Source organism: Hyaena hyaena, unplaced genomic scaffold, assembly GCF_003009895.1.
Source record: "Hyaena hyaena isolate Hyena2069 unplaced genomic scaffold, ASM300989v1 scaffold_105, whole genome shotgun sequence".
NCBI lineage: Eukaryota > Metazoa > Chordata > Mammalia > Carnivora > Hyaenidae > Hyaena > Hyaena hyaena.
In genome coordinates, this window is record NW_024080737.1 from 1,398,845 (window position 1) to 1,414,711 (window position 15,867).

The 15,867-nt window shown below is 38.4% G+C and overlaps 1 protein-coding gene across 1 annotated transcript in view; it reads left to right on the forward strand.

Moving 5' to 3' along the window:
- The window catches only part of LOC120234270 (TCDD inducible poly(ADP-ribose) polymerase), a 30,241-nt gene extending 22,433 nt beyond the window's left edge, over positions 1–7,808 (forward strand). Inside the window, exons 4-6 of the mRNA XM_039236056.1 lie at positions 285–445; positions 5,751–6,029; positions 6,736–7,808. Coding sequence (XP_039091987.1) covers positions 285–445; positions 5,751–6,029; positions 6,736–7,183 — 888 coding nt within the window. The 3' untranslated portion in view covers positions 7,184–7,808. The remainder of the gene's footprint in view (positions 1–284; positions 446–5,750; positions 6,030–6,735) is intronic.
- The last annotated feature ends 8,059 nt before the right edge of the window (positions 7,809–15,867 follow it).

The following is a 15,867-nucleotide window of genomic DNA, read 5'->3' on the forward strand; positions in this document are numbered from 1 at the left end:
AAATAGAATAGAGTAGTTCCCTGGGCCTCAGTGTTTCCTGTGTTGGACCACAATCTTCTGAAGAAAGAACATCTTTCTATTCTGCATCTTTGCCCCCTACTCCCTCCCCAAAAGTCCTATGTGTAAAGGGAATTAGTTTGACTGTCTGTACTTTATTGAAACTTCACTGATGTCAACAGCAAGCTTAGCTATTTTTGCCTTTAGTTATAGTAACGTTTTGTATATTTCATAGTGATTGCTTTTTCTAACTTTGTTTTTTCTTTATCTTCTGTTTTCTGCTCCAGTCTGTTATTCGGTTGATTGAAGAAGCCAACTCTAGGGGCCTAAAAGAAGTCCGATTTATGATGTGGAACAACCACTACATCCTCCATAACTCATTCTTCAGGAGAGAAATAAAAAGGAGACCTCTCTTCCGCTCCTGTTTTATACTGCTGCCATATTTACAGTAAGTGTCCAATGGAAGGCCTAATCTTTACTCTCATTTTATGTAAATGTACAACTGAATGCCAAAGAGTAAAAGATTTTAAGTGAAGACACTAACATGCTTATTCTAGAATATGAAATTTTGAGTTATTCTATGGGTTGAAGTCTTCAAAAAGTAGCATTCAGATAAGCTACAATTAACCTCATTAAAAGAGTGATTATCCAATTGTTTTTTTGTACCAAAAAGCAAATAGAAGTAACATTTTTACACAACTAAAAATAATTATATCTAGAATGAGACAGTTTGCATTTGCTTCCTTTGTGAAGATTGAATTTCCTGATGATATCTTTCCATGTAATGGGACTATTTCTCAGTCCAGGTAAACTGCCAGGACAAGTAGAGAGAGTCCTCCAAGGTGGCATTCTCCAGTTCTTCCTTGAGTGAATTTTCTTGGGAAGAATCCTTTTCAAATAATTTGTATTCTCATATGCTAGGTAAGGCCCACCTTCCTGTAATACTCACTAAAATTATCTGTCCTATTTCTAGGGTTGAGACTGAATTCCTCCTGAATTATAGATGAGCTCTTCTTCCATTTTCCCAAGTGCCATTTCTTCTTCCCCACCTCTAAATAGACAACCGGCACATCTCCATAGATGCCAGAACTTTTGGTGGAGCATGTGACCAATAGCATGGCCATCTTTAAAAGTTAGTAACTCTAGGGAAATCATTATGTACTCTTGTCAGATATACCGTATTTAGAGGCTGATTTTTATTTTTATTTTTATTTTTTTAAATATTTTTATTTATTTCTAGGAGAGAGAGAGACACATCGTGAGCAGGGGAGGGTCGGAGAGAGAGGGAGACACAGATTCCCAAATAGGCTCCAGGCTCTGAGCTGGCAGTCAGCACAGAGCCCGACGCGGGGCTCGAACCCATGAACCGCGAGATTGTGACCTAAGCGAAAGTCGGACGCTTAACCGACTAAGCCACCCAGGCGCCCCTAGAGCCTGATTTTTAAAATGATACTAGGTTTGCTTGGTTTTATGGAATGGGAAGGCCTAGAGTAATACTGGTTTTTCTCTTCTACTAGTCTTAGAGATGCTGTTTTTTATTCTTACTAGCTTTTTTAAAAATTTCAGTCTCAAACCATGTTTTTCCCAGATCATTATGACAGAATCTTAATGATTCTAATTATGAGATTGCAAAGGGAACATAAAAAACAAAATGCAAAAAAAAAAAATACAAATGAATAAAAATCCCTAAAATGCTCAGTATCCAAAAGCAATTTTTAGTAAAGCTGATTTTAGAAATATATATTGGCTTGGGGTAAATGTGTGCTTTCTTTCTAGTCCAAGTGTGAATTATTTTACCTTGTAGGTTTCTTTTTTTTATTAGAATCTAATAAAAAAATGCCATTTCTGTGATTTTACTAGCACAGCTGGAGACAGTGTCAGCGTCCGGTAGTTAGGAACATATTGTCCTCCTAGTGAGACAGTAGGACTCATTAGTGGGACCAGCAGCTTGGCATGCTGAGCCAATCAAGCAAGATGTAGCTTCTGAGTGAGAGTAAGAATGCTCATTCGAGTACTGCATTGTTGGGGGAGTTTTGCAGCATGGCGAACATTGATTTGCTTCAATTCTAAGATAAGTAATTGTAGAATAACCCCTCCCCCTTTCCTTTTAAACTTAGGCTTATTTTGTAAAACCATGAACTATAGAAATAATATAAGCAATAGTAAAATTAATGCCACATATTTGGCACCTTACTATTTATAACATTGGCTTACCAGAGAACATAGAAATTCACTTTATTTTCTCTTCCCTTTCCTTTTCAAAATTTTCTGTTTTAGTCTTCTTGTCTGGAACAGTGATAATCAGGTATAAAGTAAGAGCTTAGCAAATAGACACTTCAGTGAAAAAGAGAAAAGAAGCAGCAAGTTCCTCAGAGTGGAATGGGTAAATGCAGCCCTTCAGTTCCTATCTGCCCTAGAGTCTAGAGCTGTGGGGCACTTAGGCCTAGTGGGAAGAAAATACAGGCGGATTAGTTTCAAAAAGCAGACTGCAGGGAAGCCTGGGTGGTTCAGTCAGCTTCCAGCTCTTGATTCGGCTCAGGTCATGTTCCTAGGATCTTGCGATTTGAGCCCCATGCCGGGCTCTGCACTGTGTGTGGAACCTGCTTGGGATTCTCTCTGTCCCCCTTCTGCCATGCTCGCTCTCTCTCTCTCTCTCTCTCTCTCCCTCTCTCTCCCCCCACCCCCCCCCCCCCCCCCGTCTCTCTCTCTTAAAAACAAAAAAAAAAGGCAGACTGCAAAAATAGATGTCAGAGAGTCCACAATTTTAATCTTAGCCAGGAAGAAAGTTTTGTTTTTAAGTAAATGCAGTCAAATTAAAACATAGGTGTCAAAAAGGCTATAGTTCTCAGTGAGTCAGAGATGCCTAAGAATTGGGAATGCCCAGAGTAAGGGAAGTGGGGAGAGAAGACTTAATCTATGAATTTCCTGGAAATATGGCTCTTTATAAATGAAAAGTCCCTGTTGGTGCTTTTTATTCCTTCCAGTTTTATTGAGCTGTAACTGACATACAACTGTCCATTTATGACTCCAGATACATGTATATTGCAAAAATGATTACCACAATCAAGTTTAGTTACAAAGAACATATTTTTTTTCCTTGTGCTTGCTGCTTTTTAATGAGGCTGATAAGAAGGAGCTTATTCTTTTTAATATTATTGGAATATTTGAGCTGAGGCTGCATAAGCAAACAAATCTCAGTTTTAGAGGTTTAGGAGTTCATTTCAGCTGAAAGGACATCTATCTGGTACAGTCACCTCATGGTCATGGGAAAGCCTGATAGAGTTTCTTTGACTCCTCCTCAGAAAGGATAAAATAAGTTAATTTTTATATCATCAGTAAAAGTGGGTTAGGAAACATCTTTTGAAATGGCAAGGGGAGTGAAAGGGTGCAAAAGATGACCTTGGATTCTGAAAATCCATTCTTCAGAGGTCCTGGAGTATAAATTCTATACCCTTCAGCTTTGCCTGGTACAACACTGTGAAGCACACGGTATGTCATTGGAATACCCATGAGCTAAATACGAACTCAACATCCTCAGAAAATAAAGCCACATTTGTAATTGTGCTTGGAATATGTATTTCTGACTCTGTAGAAGTCCATCAGACAGCTGTCTATCTGCATTTTTATGTTTCAACCTAATTTGGATGTTGGCTTGTTAAAAGTAAGCATCTGGAGGTAGAAATGGATGATAAAATCTAATGTAATGGTTTAGGATGGATAGCATTTATTTACACAGGCTCATCTTTAACTGTGTGAGTCTTCTATGGTTAGTGCCAGGTTTTCAGTACAGCTGTGACAGCAGCCTAAAACCTATTTTGGGCAGAGTGGTTTGGGAGAATCTTCCCTTCCTCCCTCAACTCAGAAACCTCTTTTGGTAACTTCAATCCCTAATAATACTGGAAAACCTGGTAGGCTGGAACTTACGCTCTTTGCAGAGCAGGAATAGAGAGAACAGCTAAAAATAAGGCGCCTATACTCTGTTTCCTGCCATCTCTCCAGAGTAGTGATGGCTTTTTAAGGAGTTACAGACCTTTCAGAATCTGATTAAAGCAGTGGGGCCTCTCTTCAGAAAAATGTGCCAGTAATGAAGGCTCTGGAGGAATCTGTCAGGGATTTATGAAAATGCTCCAGAGGACAAGAACTATTGTGCCTCTGCCATGAAGGTTGGAACAGCCAGTGCCCCTTTAAGTTGACCCCTGAACTTAAAAGAACCTAGGGGGTTCTGTAAGCCCTGGCTCTATTCAGAACTCCTCTGCATCTCACAAGGATTTTCAGGCATGATAAATTGTGGGCACAACTACTTGAAGTGTGGATGGGTGTTAGAGGAGGCAGTTGTGCTTCTATAGCTTTTAGCTTCTTAACAAACCATCTCTTAAAAGACTGTGTGAGGTGGTGGTGGTGGCGGCGGCGGCAGTGGGAGTCAGGCAAACCTGAGTTGCAACCCTGGTATACATCTGTCACTTTCAAGCCTTGGTAGAGAAATCTATCGATATGTCTTTATCTATATATGTGAGGTATATAGAAATAGAGAATGCTGCATCTAGAAATGATGCAGATGGACTTGGATTCAAATCCTGTCTCTGTTCTTTGCTACTATGCTAGCAAGATCTTTATTTGAAAAGTATGGATAACCAAGCCATCTTGCAGGCCAGTGATAACTGTGTGTAAAAAGCCTGTTCATAGGATGTGCTTACTATCAGGTGGCTATGATTATGAGGAGGGTAATGGTAATATATGCTCTTGGAGATTATTTGCATGTTCATTCACAGTTGTAACCTCTGTGTCACAAAGCTCTTTTGAAAATTTTAGTTTCCTAATCCATTTGGCAGACCTACTGCTTCCTTGTGACCACTCTGTGCTGATGAGTATTACAATACCCTGACCCTGAATCTGGATCTCAGGGCCAGGATTTCCTATCTTTCTGATTCTTCCCTTTTGCTCTGTTTTGAAATGGGCCAAAAAAATATAATTTAAACTTAAGCATTTAATTGGGCAGGAATAAGAAACCCTCAAGCTGATACTCATCTAAACCGATCCTTCAGAGTATAAAGACCTGAATTTTTAAAGGTTCAAGAATATGCATTCTAGTGTCTAGAGCTTAAAGTTAATTAGCTCTATCTTAAGCACACCTAAAGCTGTAAAATTTGAATACAGTTGATGGTTTTCTTATATGTGATACTGAAAAATGAAGCAAATGCGAAATGTCAGCTTTCAGTGCCTACTCCAATGATTTTTGTTTGTTTTTATACAAAAAGCATAAGCTTTTTTATTTTTAATATCTTACGTCATTACTGCCTGTCTTACTTTGTCTCCCCATTATTCTGCTCCCCCCACCTATGTAGCCTTTAGTCATGGTAAGTTTTTTGCTTGGTATAGCAAAGTTTGAAGAATGCATATAAATTGTCGCTGTTTCCTTCAAACAGTTTCTTTAACTGTGTAGGCAAAAGAGGAGTCCAGGATTCAGAAAGTAAAGATATTTGTAAATTGGTTCCTGCTTGCTTGCCTTGTAGCAGTACATTCCAGAGTTTTCTCCACAAGGAGGAAGCCAGGAAGAAGCTAATAATAGGTTATCTGTATACAGGCAGTGTTACTCTAAGCTTTTGTCCTTTAATACATAGCATTTTTATATTGTTTTTTAAATAAGCATTTAAGCTGTACAAAGTACAATATTAGATATTGCTATAGAGCACTCTAATGTGAGATGTGCTTATCTCTGAATGTTTTGCATTGACATTCCTTCCTCTCCCTTCTAGGACACTTGGTGGTGTTCCCACACAGGCTCCTCCGCCTCTTGAAGCAACCTCATCATCACAAATTATCTGCCCAGATGGGGTCACCTCAGCAAACTTTTACCCTGAAACTTGGGTTTATATGCATCCATCTCAGGACTTCATCCAAGTGCCTGTTTCTGTAGAGGACAAAAGTTATCGAATCATTTATAATCTTTTTCATAAGACTGTGCCTGAGTTTAAATATAGAATTTTACAAATATTGAGAGTCCAAAACCAGTTTCTTTGGGAGAAATATAAAAGGTGAGTCAGCAGTATGAAAAGTTCAAGAGAGCTTTTCTTAATGTAGCTAATAACAAACGCAGAGCATAATAATAAAGACTTCACAAAACCCAATATGTTTGTATTTTATTATACAAACTCACATATATTAACTCATATATATGCCTCATAACAGACCTGTAAGTACAATTATTGCAACCCACATTTTACAGAGAGGAAACTGAGTCATATAAAAGCTCAGTAACTTCCCACATGTGATACAACTAATAAGATAACGTGCTGGAGTTTGAACCCTGGCAGTTTAGCACCAGAGGCTTTGCTCTTAATCACTTGACCGTGCTGCCTCTCAAGTAACAAATGTGGTACAAAAAGAATACACGCAGGTTTGAGGAATCTGAGAATTAAGAGACCCTCAGGTTGGTGGAATTAGACAAAGAAGCCATCCTGAGAAGGTAAGTCTGTGCCCTGGATTTGAAATGGAAGAGAAAGCAAGTGAACAAGTGTTGGGAAAATCTAAAATAAAATAAAAGGGCTTTTCTTATCTGCAGTGGAAAAGATAAGTGTAAACTTTTAGTATGATCTTTAATGACATTTTGCCCTTGAAAACTACTTTAACTAACGCTTCCTCCCCATTGAAACCATACGGAGAAGTTTATGACTATGTCTTGCCTATTAAATTGATATATACCTTCCTTTTTCTGAATTCCCTGTCCACTTTTTGCTTTAGGAAAAAGGAATATATGAACAGGAAAATGTTTGGCCGTGACAGAATAATAAATAAGAGACATTTATTTCATGGAACATCCCAGGATGTGGTAGATGGAATTTGCAAGCACAACTTTGACCCTCGAGTCTGTGGAAAGCATGCTACAATGTTTGGACAAGGCAGTTACTTTGCAAAGAAGGCAAGCTACTCTCATAACTTTTCTAAGAAGTCCTCCAAAGGAGTCCATTTCATGTTTCTGGCCAAAGTGCTAACTGGCAGATACACGATGGGCAGTCATGGCATGAGACGGCCCCCTCCTGTCAATCCTGGCAGTGTCACCAGCGACCTGTATGACTCTTGTGTGGATAATTTCTTTGAGCCTCAGATTTTTGTCATTTTTAATGATGACCAGAGTTACCCTTATTTTGTTATCCAGTATGAAGAAGTCAGTAACACTGTTTCCATTTGAAAAATCTTGGTACCGCTAAGTTATTTGATATGAACTCAATCCAGCATTTGTAGCAGGTTTTAGATGGGTGGGACAGAGTGGGAACAGTGTTGGACATTAATAGGGCACTTTTAAAACCCCTTTTTTTTAAGTGCTAGAAAGTGAAATTTTTTCTTAAAAACACAAGTTTTAAAATGACCACTTATTCTTTAATTATTTACTAATTGTTGTTAGTGTACTCAGTGTGGAAAAGACTATAGATTGCATACTCTTTTTATTCACACTTGTACATACAGGCAGCAATGGTATTAGAAGCATTTTTTCAAAAAAGAAACTGAACAGCCTAACGAATTAAATGTGACTTAAGCCTGGTAGAAGTTTGGCCAAATGAAATGGAGGCTGTGAGCAAAGTGAAGATTCTGTTTATTTATAATGATAAAACTGACTGGAGCTGGTACTACCATACTTACTCCCTGTCCAAAGCATCACTTGTGGTATAGGATAAATTCACAAAATTCTGGTGGGTGGAAAGAAATTTTTATTTTCTATCAGCAAAACTGAAATGTATCACCCAACCAGAGAGTGATGACTTTAACTGTTCTCCAGAGTTTGCCTGGGAATTCAGAGGAAGTAAAAAAAAAAAAAACCAAAAAAAAAAAAGAAACCATTTAAAATTTTTGTCACCAGCAAAATTTTTCACTAACTGGTTATATAAAACATAATTCTTGTGTTGTTAAACTTCAGCCTTAGAAAACTCAGTCTCTTTCATTATCATCTACCCCAATCTGAAGGAATTGGGCAGCTAGTTTGGTTAAAGCCAGTCTTGAGGATTAGTAGTATTACTTTATTTTAGAGTTCCAGACCTAGGCCCTGACGGAAGGTTTTAGAGAAAGAAAGTTATGTCTGTAACTGAATTGATAAGGTTTAGTACTGTGCTTTGCACAAGGTAGACTCTCAAAAGCATTTATTGGCTCCGAACTGATGTTAAAGGTGGTTGTCCTGCCCCTGTGCCTGCACTGCAGACGCAGCTGGGTTCCCTAGCTGACTCTGTACTGTACACTACTTAATAGAAACACAAACTGGGAAATTGTGCCACTGGCCCAGCTGGAGTGATGTTTGGTGTGTATGCTAGTGCCTCACTTCAGAGAGGTAGCAGCTAGGTATGTTTTGCCTTAAGCAAAGCAAATACCTGGATTTACAGAAGTGGAAGTCGTTGTTCACAAAAGAATTCTTGCCATGGAATTCTTTCAGATACCAAGCTCTCCTAGTATGTTTGTGGTTATTTCATTTACACAAAACTTTTCAGGAACTCCTGTGTTGTTTAAAACAAGATATATCTATACTGATGTCTCAGTGAATGAGTCTGTTTAAGCACTTATCAGGGCTTCCACACAATTATTTATTTTGCCCTAGTTGATCTTGTTGTTTGCTGCCATTGGCATGAAACAGCCAACTGTGGCTGTTACAGTTGTTCTTTCATTCAATTATAACTTGTAAACCAGTGATTCCCAATCTTTTTCAAGTTAAGATACCTTACCGTTGCTTATTTGATTTTATGAAACTTGTTCCTTTTTTTCTCCTTAAAAGAAAATAAAGCTTTATGACATATTTATTTTTTTAATAAAACTAAGCAAAAATAAAAGTTCTGGTAATTCTTTAAAACTTTTTGTTGTTGTTTTGGTTCCATTTACGATGATTGAATTCAGCACATAGTGGATGATCTGTAAGTGCTGGTTGATTGGTTGAATGGATGTGTGATTCACTAAATGAACAGACCCAACCAGAACCTGCTGCTTAAACTTTTTTGCTCTAGGAATCAGCAGAAACTATATTATTAGCTAGCAGTCAGTTGTAAGTCACAAGAGAACAGTGAATATTTCATTTTGCAGGTAAATATTTGAGGAAAAGAGACAAGTTGTATATCAGCAAACAGCTATAATGAAAAATATGGGCAGGTTGTCCCCGTCTACAGGTGCTGTAGGGAATTATATGAAAAGGAATTATAGAAATCTTGTCAGCTGTTAAGCACCTTAGCTTTCAGCCAACTTAATTTAAAAAGACTTTTTTTAAGTTTATTTATTTTGAGAAACCACACACACATGCCTCATGCACAGGGGAGAGTCAGGGAGACTCCTAAGCAGGCTCTGCACCATCAGAGGCTCTCCACCCAGAGCCCGAAGCAGGGCTCAAACTCACAAACCATGAGATCATGACCTGAGCGGAAACCAAGAGTCAGACGCTCAACCAACTTAGCCACTCAGGGGCCCCTCAGCCAACTTAATTTATACTATGGTTAAGATTTCCAAGCAGAGACTACAAACTGTCACACACTCCTATAGACAGGAAGGGCTTTTAATATGTGCAAAGTTTATAAATATTGGATCCTTTGTAATTATAAATTCTAAAACCTAACTCTGCCTTTTGCTACAAACCTATTTTAGTAAATTATAAATATAAAGAAAATCATTAGAGCCTGAAATACTAATCTTTTTTAAATGTTTGTTTATTTTTTTGAGAGAGACCAAGTGGGAGTGGGGGAGGAGCAGAGAGGGAAGGAGTCCCAGAATCCAAAGCAGGCTCCAGGCTCTGAGCTGTCAGCACAGAGCCCGACGTGGGGCTAGAACTCCCGAACTGTGAGATCATGACCAGAGCCCAAGTTGGACACTCAACTGACTGAGCCACTCAGGTGCCCCTGAAACACTAATCTTTAAAGAGGAAATTTTATTATACTAGGTCTGAAAATGATTGAAAAAGAATATATTCAACATTCGAGACATCTGGGTGGCTCACTTGGTTAAACCTACAACTTTGGCTCAGGTCATGCCCTCATGGTTCATGAGTTTGAGTCCTGTGTCGAACTCTGTGCTGACAGCTCAGACAGAGCCTGGAGCCTGCTTCGGATTCTGTGTCTCCCTCTCTGCCCCTCCCCAACTCATGCTCTGTCTGTCTGTCTGTCTCTCTCAAAAATAAACATTAAAAAAAAATTTTAATGAATATATTCAACATTCAGTGCTGTATATAGTCTGCTTAAATCAGTGGGTTTTTTCCTCCATTTAATGAAGATTAGATGACCATAAAATGTTTCTAGCTTTCCTTAATTGGGATCAAATAATCAAAATGTGTTTAGAAAATTCTGTATGACATTTCTAAAACCTAATCCACATTATTTATGTTGCTGCTATTGTGTGTATTTTTTTTTTTAATAACTTAAGCTCTTCCATTCTACCTATACTATAATCTTGGAAAAATCACTTAACCTTTCAAATGGTTAGTTTTCTCATCTTTGTAAAAGAAGTTTGATTTACAAAGACTACAAATAAGAGATCCTACAATGCAAACATTTTTTGTAAAGTCCTATACAAACTGATAGTGTTTATTTACAAATTAAAAGCCAGATATATAATATTTAGAGAAGATCGTGTTGGTTTTAAAAACCTGCCCTTTACAGTTTATTGATTTAGATACTCTGGGCAAGTTAAAGAAATGAAACAGTACTTTTTACCTTCTCTTCCTAACCTTTCTCATAAGATACGGTAGAAAGAAAATTTTGCTATTGAAAGTTTTCATCAGCATTATTATTGGTCTTAATTAATACGTTACTACTCAGCTCATTCCTCAGCATATCTTCTGGGAGCCTGTCAGATGAGCTCTTTTAAAGCTTTAATCTCACTTGAAGTATCTGTGTGTTAGAATTGTTTCATGGACACTTTGCTGAATTTTCTAAGCTAAAGCAAAGGTGCCCTACCACTCTGAGCAAATCGGAACTTCATGGATTTAATTGCCCTAAGCATCTAATGATTAATAAAAGGAAAAATAATTATAAACTTTGAATTCAGTGATCTTTTCATGAAAATTTGTGTTACTCATCACAAGCATATCTGTGTTTGATAAGTAGAATATACCTAGCCTACAGACAACATTTGGTGCTCAAATGGATTAATGGGTTCCTTACAATAACTCCCATATGCTGCTAGAGTTTATAGCCAACAGGCTGGAAGCCGCTGGGCTAAACTATTTCTGTATTCAAGGTTTATGACTATATATCTCAATCATATCCAGTCTTTAAAAAAAGCCTTAAGTCAGACACCTAAGGGGCTCAAACTAGTGTACAAGAGCCTCGAACCCTTCTAATACCTAGCAAGTTTTAGGTGCCAGATTGTCATTTGGTGGGCCTTCCGTTTAGATACATCAGCTGCACTTAATAGTGTTTCACAGTACATTAAGGACTGCATCTAATATATTTGAGTGGCAGGCGTACACTAAACATGCTACTCAACTACATGATAATGAGAGACTCTTCAATGTTCATCGGTTTATAAACTGGTTTTTGAGCAGCAGTGATGGATTTTGGGCATTAACCCACACTTTCCTGATGAAGGCCATGGTTAAAGGTCTGCATTTCCTAGTATCTTGCTCAAAAGTTTACGTCGTAATTTCTAAGCTGAGTGCAGTGAAATGCCCTACTTAGGTGGAGCAACCATAAATCTAACTAGCATTGGCCTCAGTGATATAAGCTAACAACCCAGTAACTACAGCTTTAGTTCCAACAACTGTAAATACAGCTTATTTCTAGATGCAAATTTCTACCTGCATAACTTAGATTTTTCTAAAACTACGAGTGTGTACTCTTACAGTTAACTTGTAGGCATATACAAGGCATATACAGTGCTAGATAGGAGTAGAAATGCAGATTTTGTGAACCATTGCTATTCAATTTTATGATGAATTACTGTCATTTATCAGAAAACAATGACTTAGTCACAAGCCTGAGAAAGTTACACAATCTTAATGTGGGGCTTGTGGGTTAACTGAGATCAAAAAAATGCAAAGCAGTTAGCACTGTGCTTAGCTCATGATATACAATCAAATTTTAGCCAGTGGTAGTAATGATAGAAGCAGTAGTGTGGTAGGCTAAATAATGACCCCTAGGAACCTGTGAATGTGTTCTGTTATACAGCAGAAGAGGCTTTGCAGATATGATTTAATTAAGGGTTTTGAGGTGGGGGGCCCAATATAATCACAAGTTTCTTATAAGAGGCAAGCAGAAGATGAGAGAGATTGGAAGATGCTTTGCTGATCACTTTGGAGATGGAGGATGAGGCCATAAGCCAAGAAGCGCTGGTGGTCTCTATAAGCAGGGAAAGGGGAGAAAACAGTCTCCCGTAGAGCCTCCCGAAGTATCCCAGTTGTGCTGCCATCTTGATTTTAGGACTTCCGACCTCCAGAACGTGTAATAAATTTGTGTTGTTTTAAGCTACTAAGCTGGCAATAATTTGTAACAGCAGTAAGAAGCTAATACAAGTAATAAATCTAATTATATTAGAAATTATATTAAAGAATTATCAAGAAACTTTTCTAATCTGAATTAGCAATTGAAAAGGGCACTAAAATAAGAAATATTTCAATGCTTGTTGGAAATTTTAAAACGTTATGTGAAATTCCAAGACAATAGGCTACCAGTGGCTTTCCGAAAGTGGTATATACACATGCTAAAGACAAACCTCACAAAATAAGGCTTCATCTAAGGGGTATTTATTTATTTAAAAAAATTTTTTTTAATGTTTATTTTTGAGAGACTGAGCACTAGCGGGGGAGGAGCAGAGAAAAGGGAGACACAGAATCCAAAGGAGGCTCCAGGCTTTGGGCTCTCAGCACAGAGCCTGACGTGGGGTTCAGGCTCACTAACTGTGAGATCGTGACCTGAGCTGAAGTCAGACGCTTAACCGGCTGAGCCACTCCGGTGCCCCTCAGGGGTATTTAAATACTGAATAAAGACTAGCACTATAGTTTGATAGTCCAGTCCTCATGAAAGACAGGGAAAAAGCAAACTACTTTAGTGAATTGCTGGAAAAGATGTTTGGATGGAAAATTTTAATACCAAGATTGTCTAAGAGTGGGTATACTTCGCAGATTCAAACCTCCTTTGAGTGACCTTTTGTTCTTACACAGGATAGAGTGCACAGCTCTCTAGAAAACGTTTGTTGACTATCTTCTAGAACCCTGGGACTTCCTCCCTGAAAGGGCACTGTGCTCCAGGATACAAAGTAGCTTCCTTGATAGCAAAGTACAGATTTTTTTTAAGGAATATCAGAAACCCCTGTCCTTGTAGAGACCTCATTAAAATCTCAGATATTATTAAGAGTAACTCCACTCCTAACTGTCTTATTTCCCTATTTTCAGGAGCTTCTCACCAGGAGACAACATTGAGCTTTGTTTCGAAGGAAGGGACATCTAGTTAGTCAGCTTTGCTTTGCTCTTTGCTTTACTCTTTTCTTCCAAAGAGCCTTGCAGAAAGGTCAGCGTAATCAGATTGTTTTGATAAAAATGCCTAAGGGTGCCTTAAATCATAATGAATGTAATGAATTCTTTATCATAACAAATCCAGAACAGGTTATTCCAACACTAATTCATTCAAAAGTGCAGCATTTCTGAGGATTCTGTATAATTCCCTTGTTTCCCCCATCATGGTTACAAGATAAACTACTCCAGCCCTAGATATTACTACATCTCATTTGCATAATCCAAAAGGAGGATGGGATGAGCTTCAGGTAGTTCCCCCGCCGTTTTTTTTAAATTTCAAAAGTTAGAAAAACCTGACACAAGCACCCTATTGGAATGTCATTTTTGTCTTACTGTCCCGGGTTGTATGATGTGCCCATGCCTAACCCAGTGCCTGGCAAAGAAGACAGAATCACTATGAATGATTTAGACTAATTCACATTCACTCCTTAGGGCAGGAAAATGATCCATGAAGCAAGTTATCACCCCCCATACCTGAGCAAGATTGAGATGTTTTTAGGAAGAAGGCTGTTGGGGAGAAAGATCAGTGATCTGTCACACATACTGTTCTTCAAGATTAAATTGAGGGATTGCATCATACAACACTCCTTAGGAATGTGGTGCAATGTGTTTCACAAAGACCCTAGGTATCCATTTCCTTAAAGACCAAATGGTTATGGCAGGAAAAGACATGGTTTCGGAAAGCCTATAAACTGACTTAAAGCTGGATTTACTACTAGTTGGTCTTTGAAACTTCCAGGGGAGCTATTTTTAATGTGAAACTTTGGCCTTCCTAATGGACTGACATTACGAAGGCCTGTGCAGCATGGGGGGCAGGAACAAAAACTGTTAGATTATTTAGATTGGAATCCTCGTATCATTATCTCCATGTGAGGTAACTTGAGCAAGTTAGCATCTCTAAGACTCCATTGCCTCATAATAACCTCACGATCTATACAAGGATTAAAGAAGATTTCATGTAGAACACTTAGTGCACTAATAATGCTCACTTCTTTTTACTTAAGCCCGAGAACTCAAATGAGGCCAAATTGAAGATCTATATTTGGGAGTAGGGATAAACCCCTGCAAAGATAAAGCATCCATTTTCCTCGGTTTTAGACTCAAAAACTCATATTTTCTAGTTAAAAAAATTTTTTTAAATGTAAACTGCAAAGGTAAAATACAGGTAAGCAGAATATAATGAAAATCATAAATTGACTGTCCACCTTCTCAGCATCAAAGCCAACCCCCTAGCTTTTTGGAACTGCCTACGAAAGTTGGGGGTTCTCACTCAGAATTTGGGAGGGGAATTGACAATAGGCAGCATCAGAAATAGACTCATGCTTCAGATTTGCTGGGACATTTTAGGTCTTGAGCTTGTGAGGGTGATCACGAGAAGCCTACTTGGAGCTGATGAATGTAAATCATTACCAGCAGGCATACTCAACTAGCTTCCTCCATTAATGCAAACAAACACCTGATGGAATTAAGGCAGCACCAGGCAGTATTCTTACAGAAACCCGGGAAAACCCAATTCTGAGTATTCCCAGTTCTGCCTTGGAGCAGTCACTGCTCCTTCCCACAGTATCTTTGAGGAAGTATTTGCTCAAAGGAAGCAAAGCAAATAAACTCTTATTAGTTGGGGGTCTTGGCTCCAATCTCTAATATCATACAGTAGACTGAAGGTTGGAAGGCTACTTTGTCTGTTATTAGTTAGACCTAAATGCTCTCAGATCCAGCAGGGTATGTAGGAGCCCTGCCTCAACTATTCCCTACTTTTAATCAGGCTTTACTTCTATAACACAAAGAAAGACCAGTCCAACCCACTTTCCTGCCAGCTCCAGGAACAGAAAAGTATTCATGATTTAGAGCAAGGGTTGATGAAGGTTTTGTATAAAGGGCCCGACAGTAAATATTATAGGCTTGGTGGATCAAGTAGAATCTCATAGCCATTCAACTTTGCCATCATAGCACAAAAGCTGCCATAGACCATGTATAAGTGAACGAGCATGGCTGTGTTCCAGTAAAACCATACCCCTAGCCGGCTGCCACCTATGCTATATGCCACTTTTCATTCAGTTCAGTAAACTGAACCAAAGTTAGTTTATTTGATTTGTTACTTGCAATGTCCAGGTACTGTATCAAATATCAGCTTCTAGTTCCTACTGTAATTGTGCTCCTAACTATAGGGGGAAAGCACGATTATTACTTTTTAAAATCCAATGCCCTTTTTTCCATGTCCCATACTAGACCATATTCAAGCCAAAAAGAAAACTGAAAGCCTTTAGGAAGACTCTACCTTTGTGTCGATATTATTTGTGAAGGCATGCTGCAATGCTTATATTTTCTCTAAGGGCAGTGGTAAATCATGAGGCCATTATGAAAAGGCTTCCACCATTGCACTGTTACACCCACCAGTTGAAAGG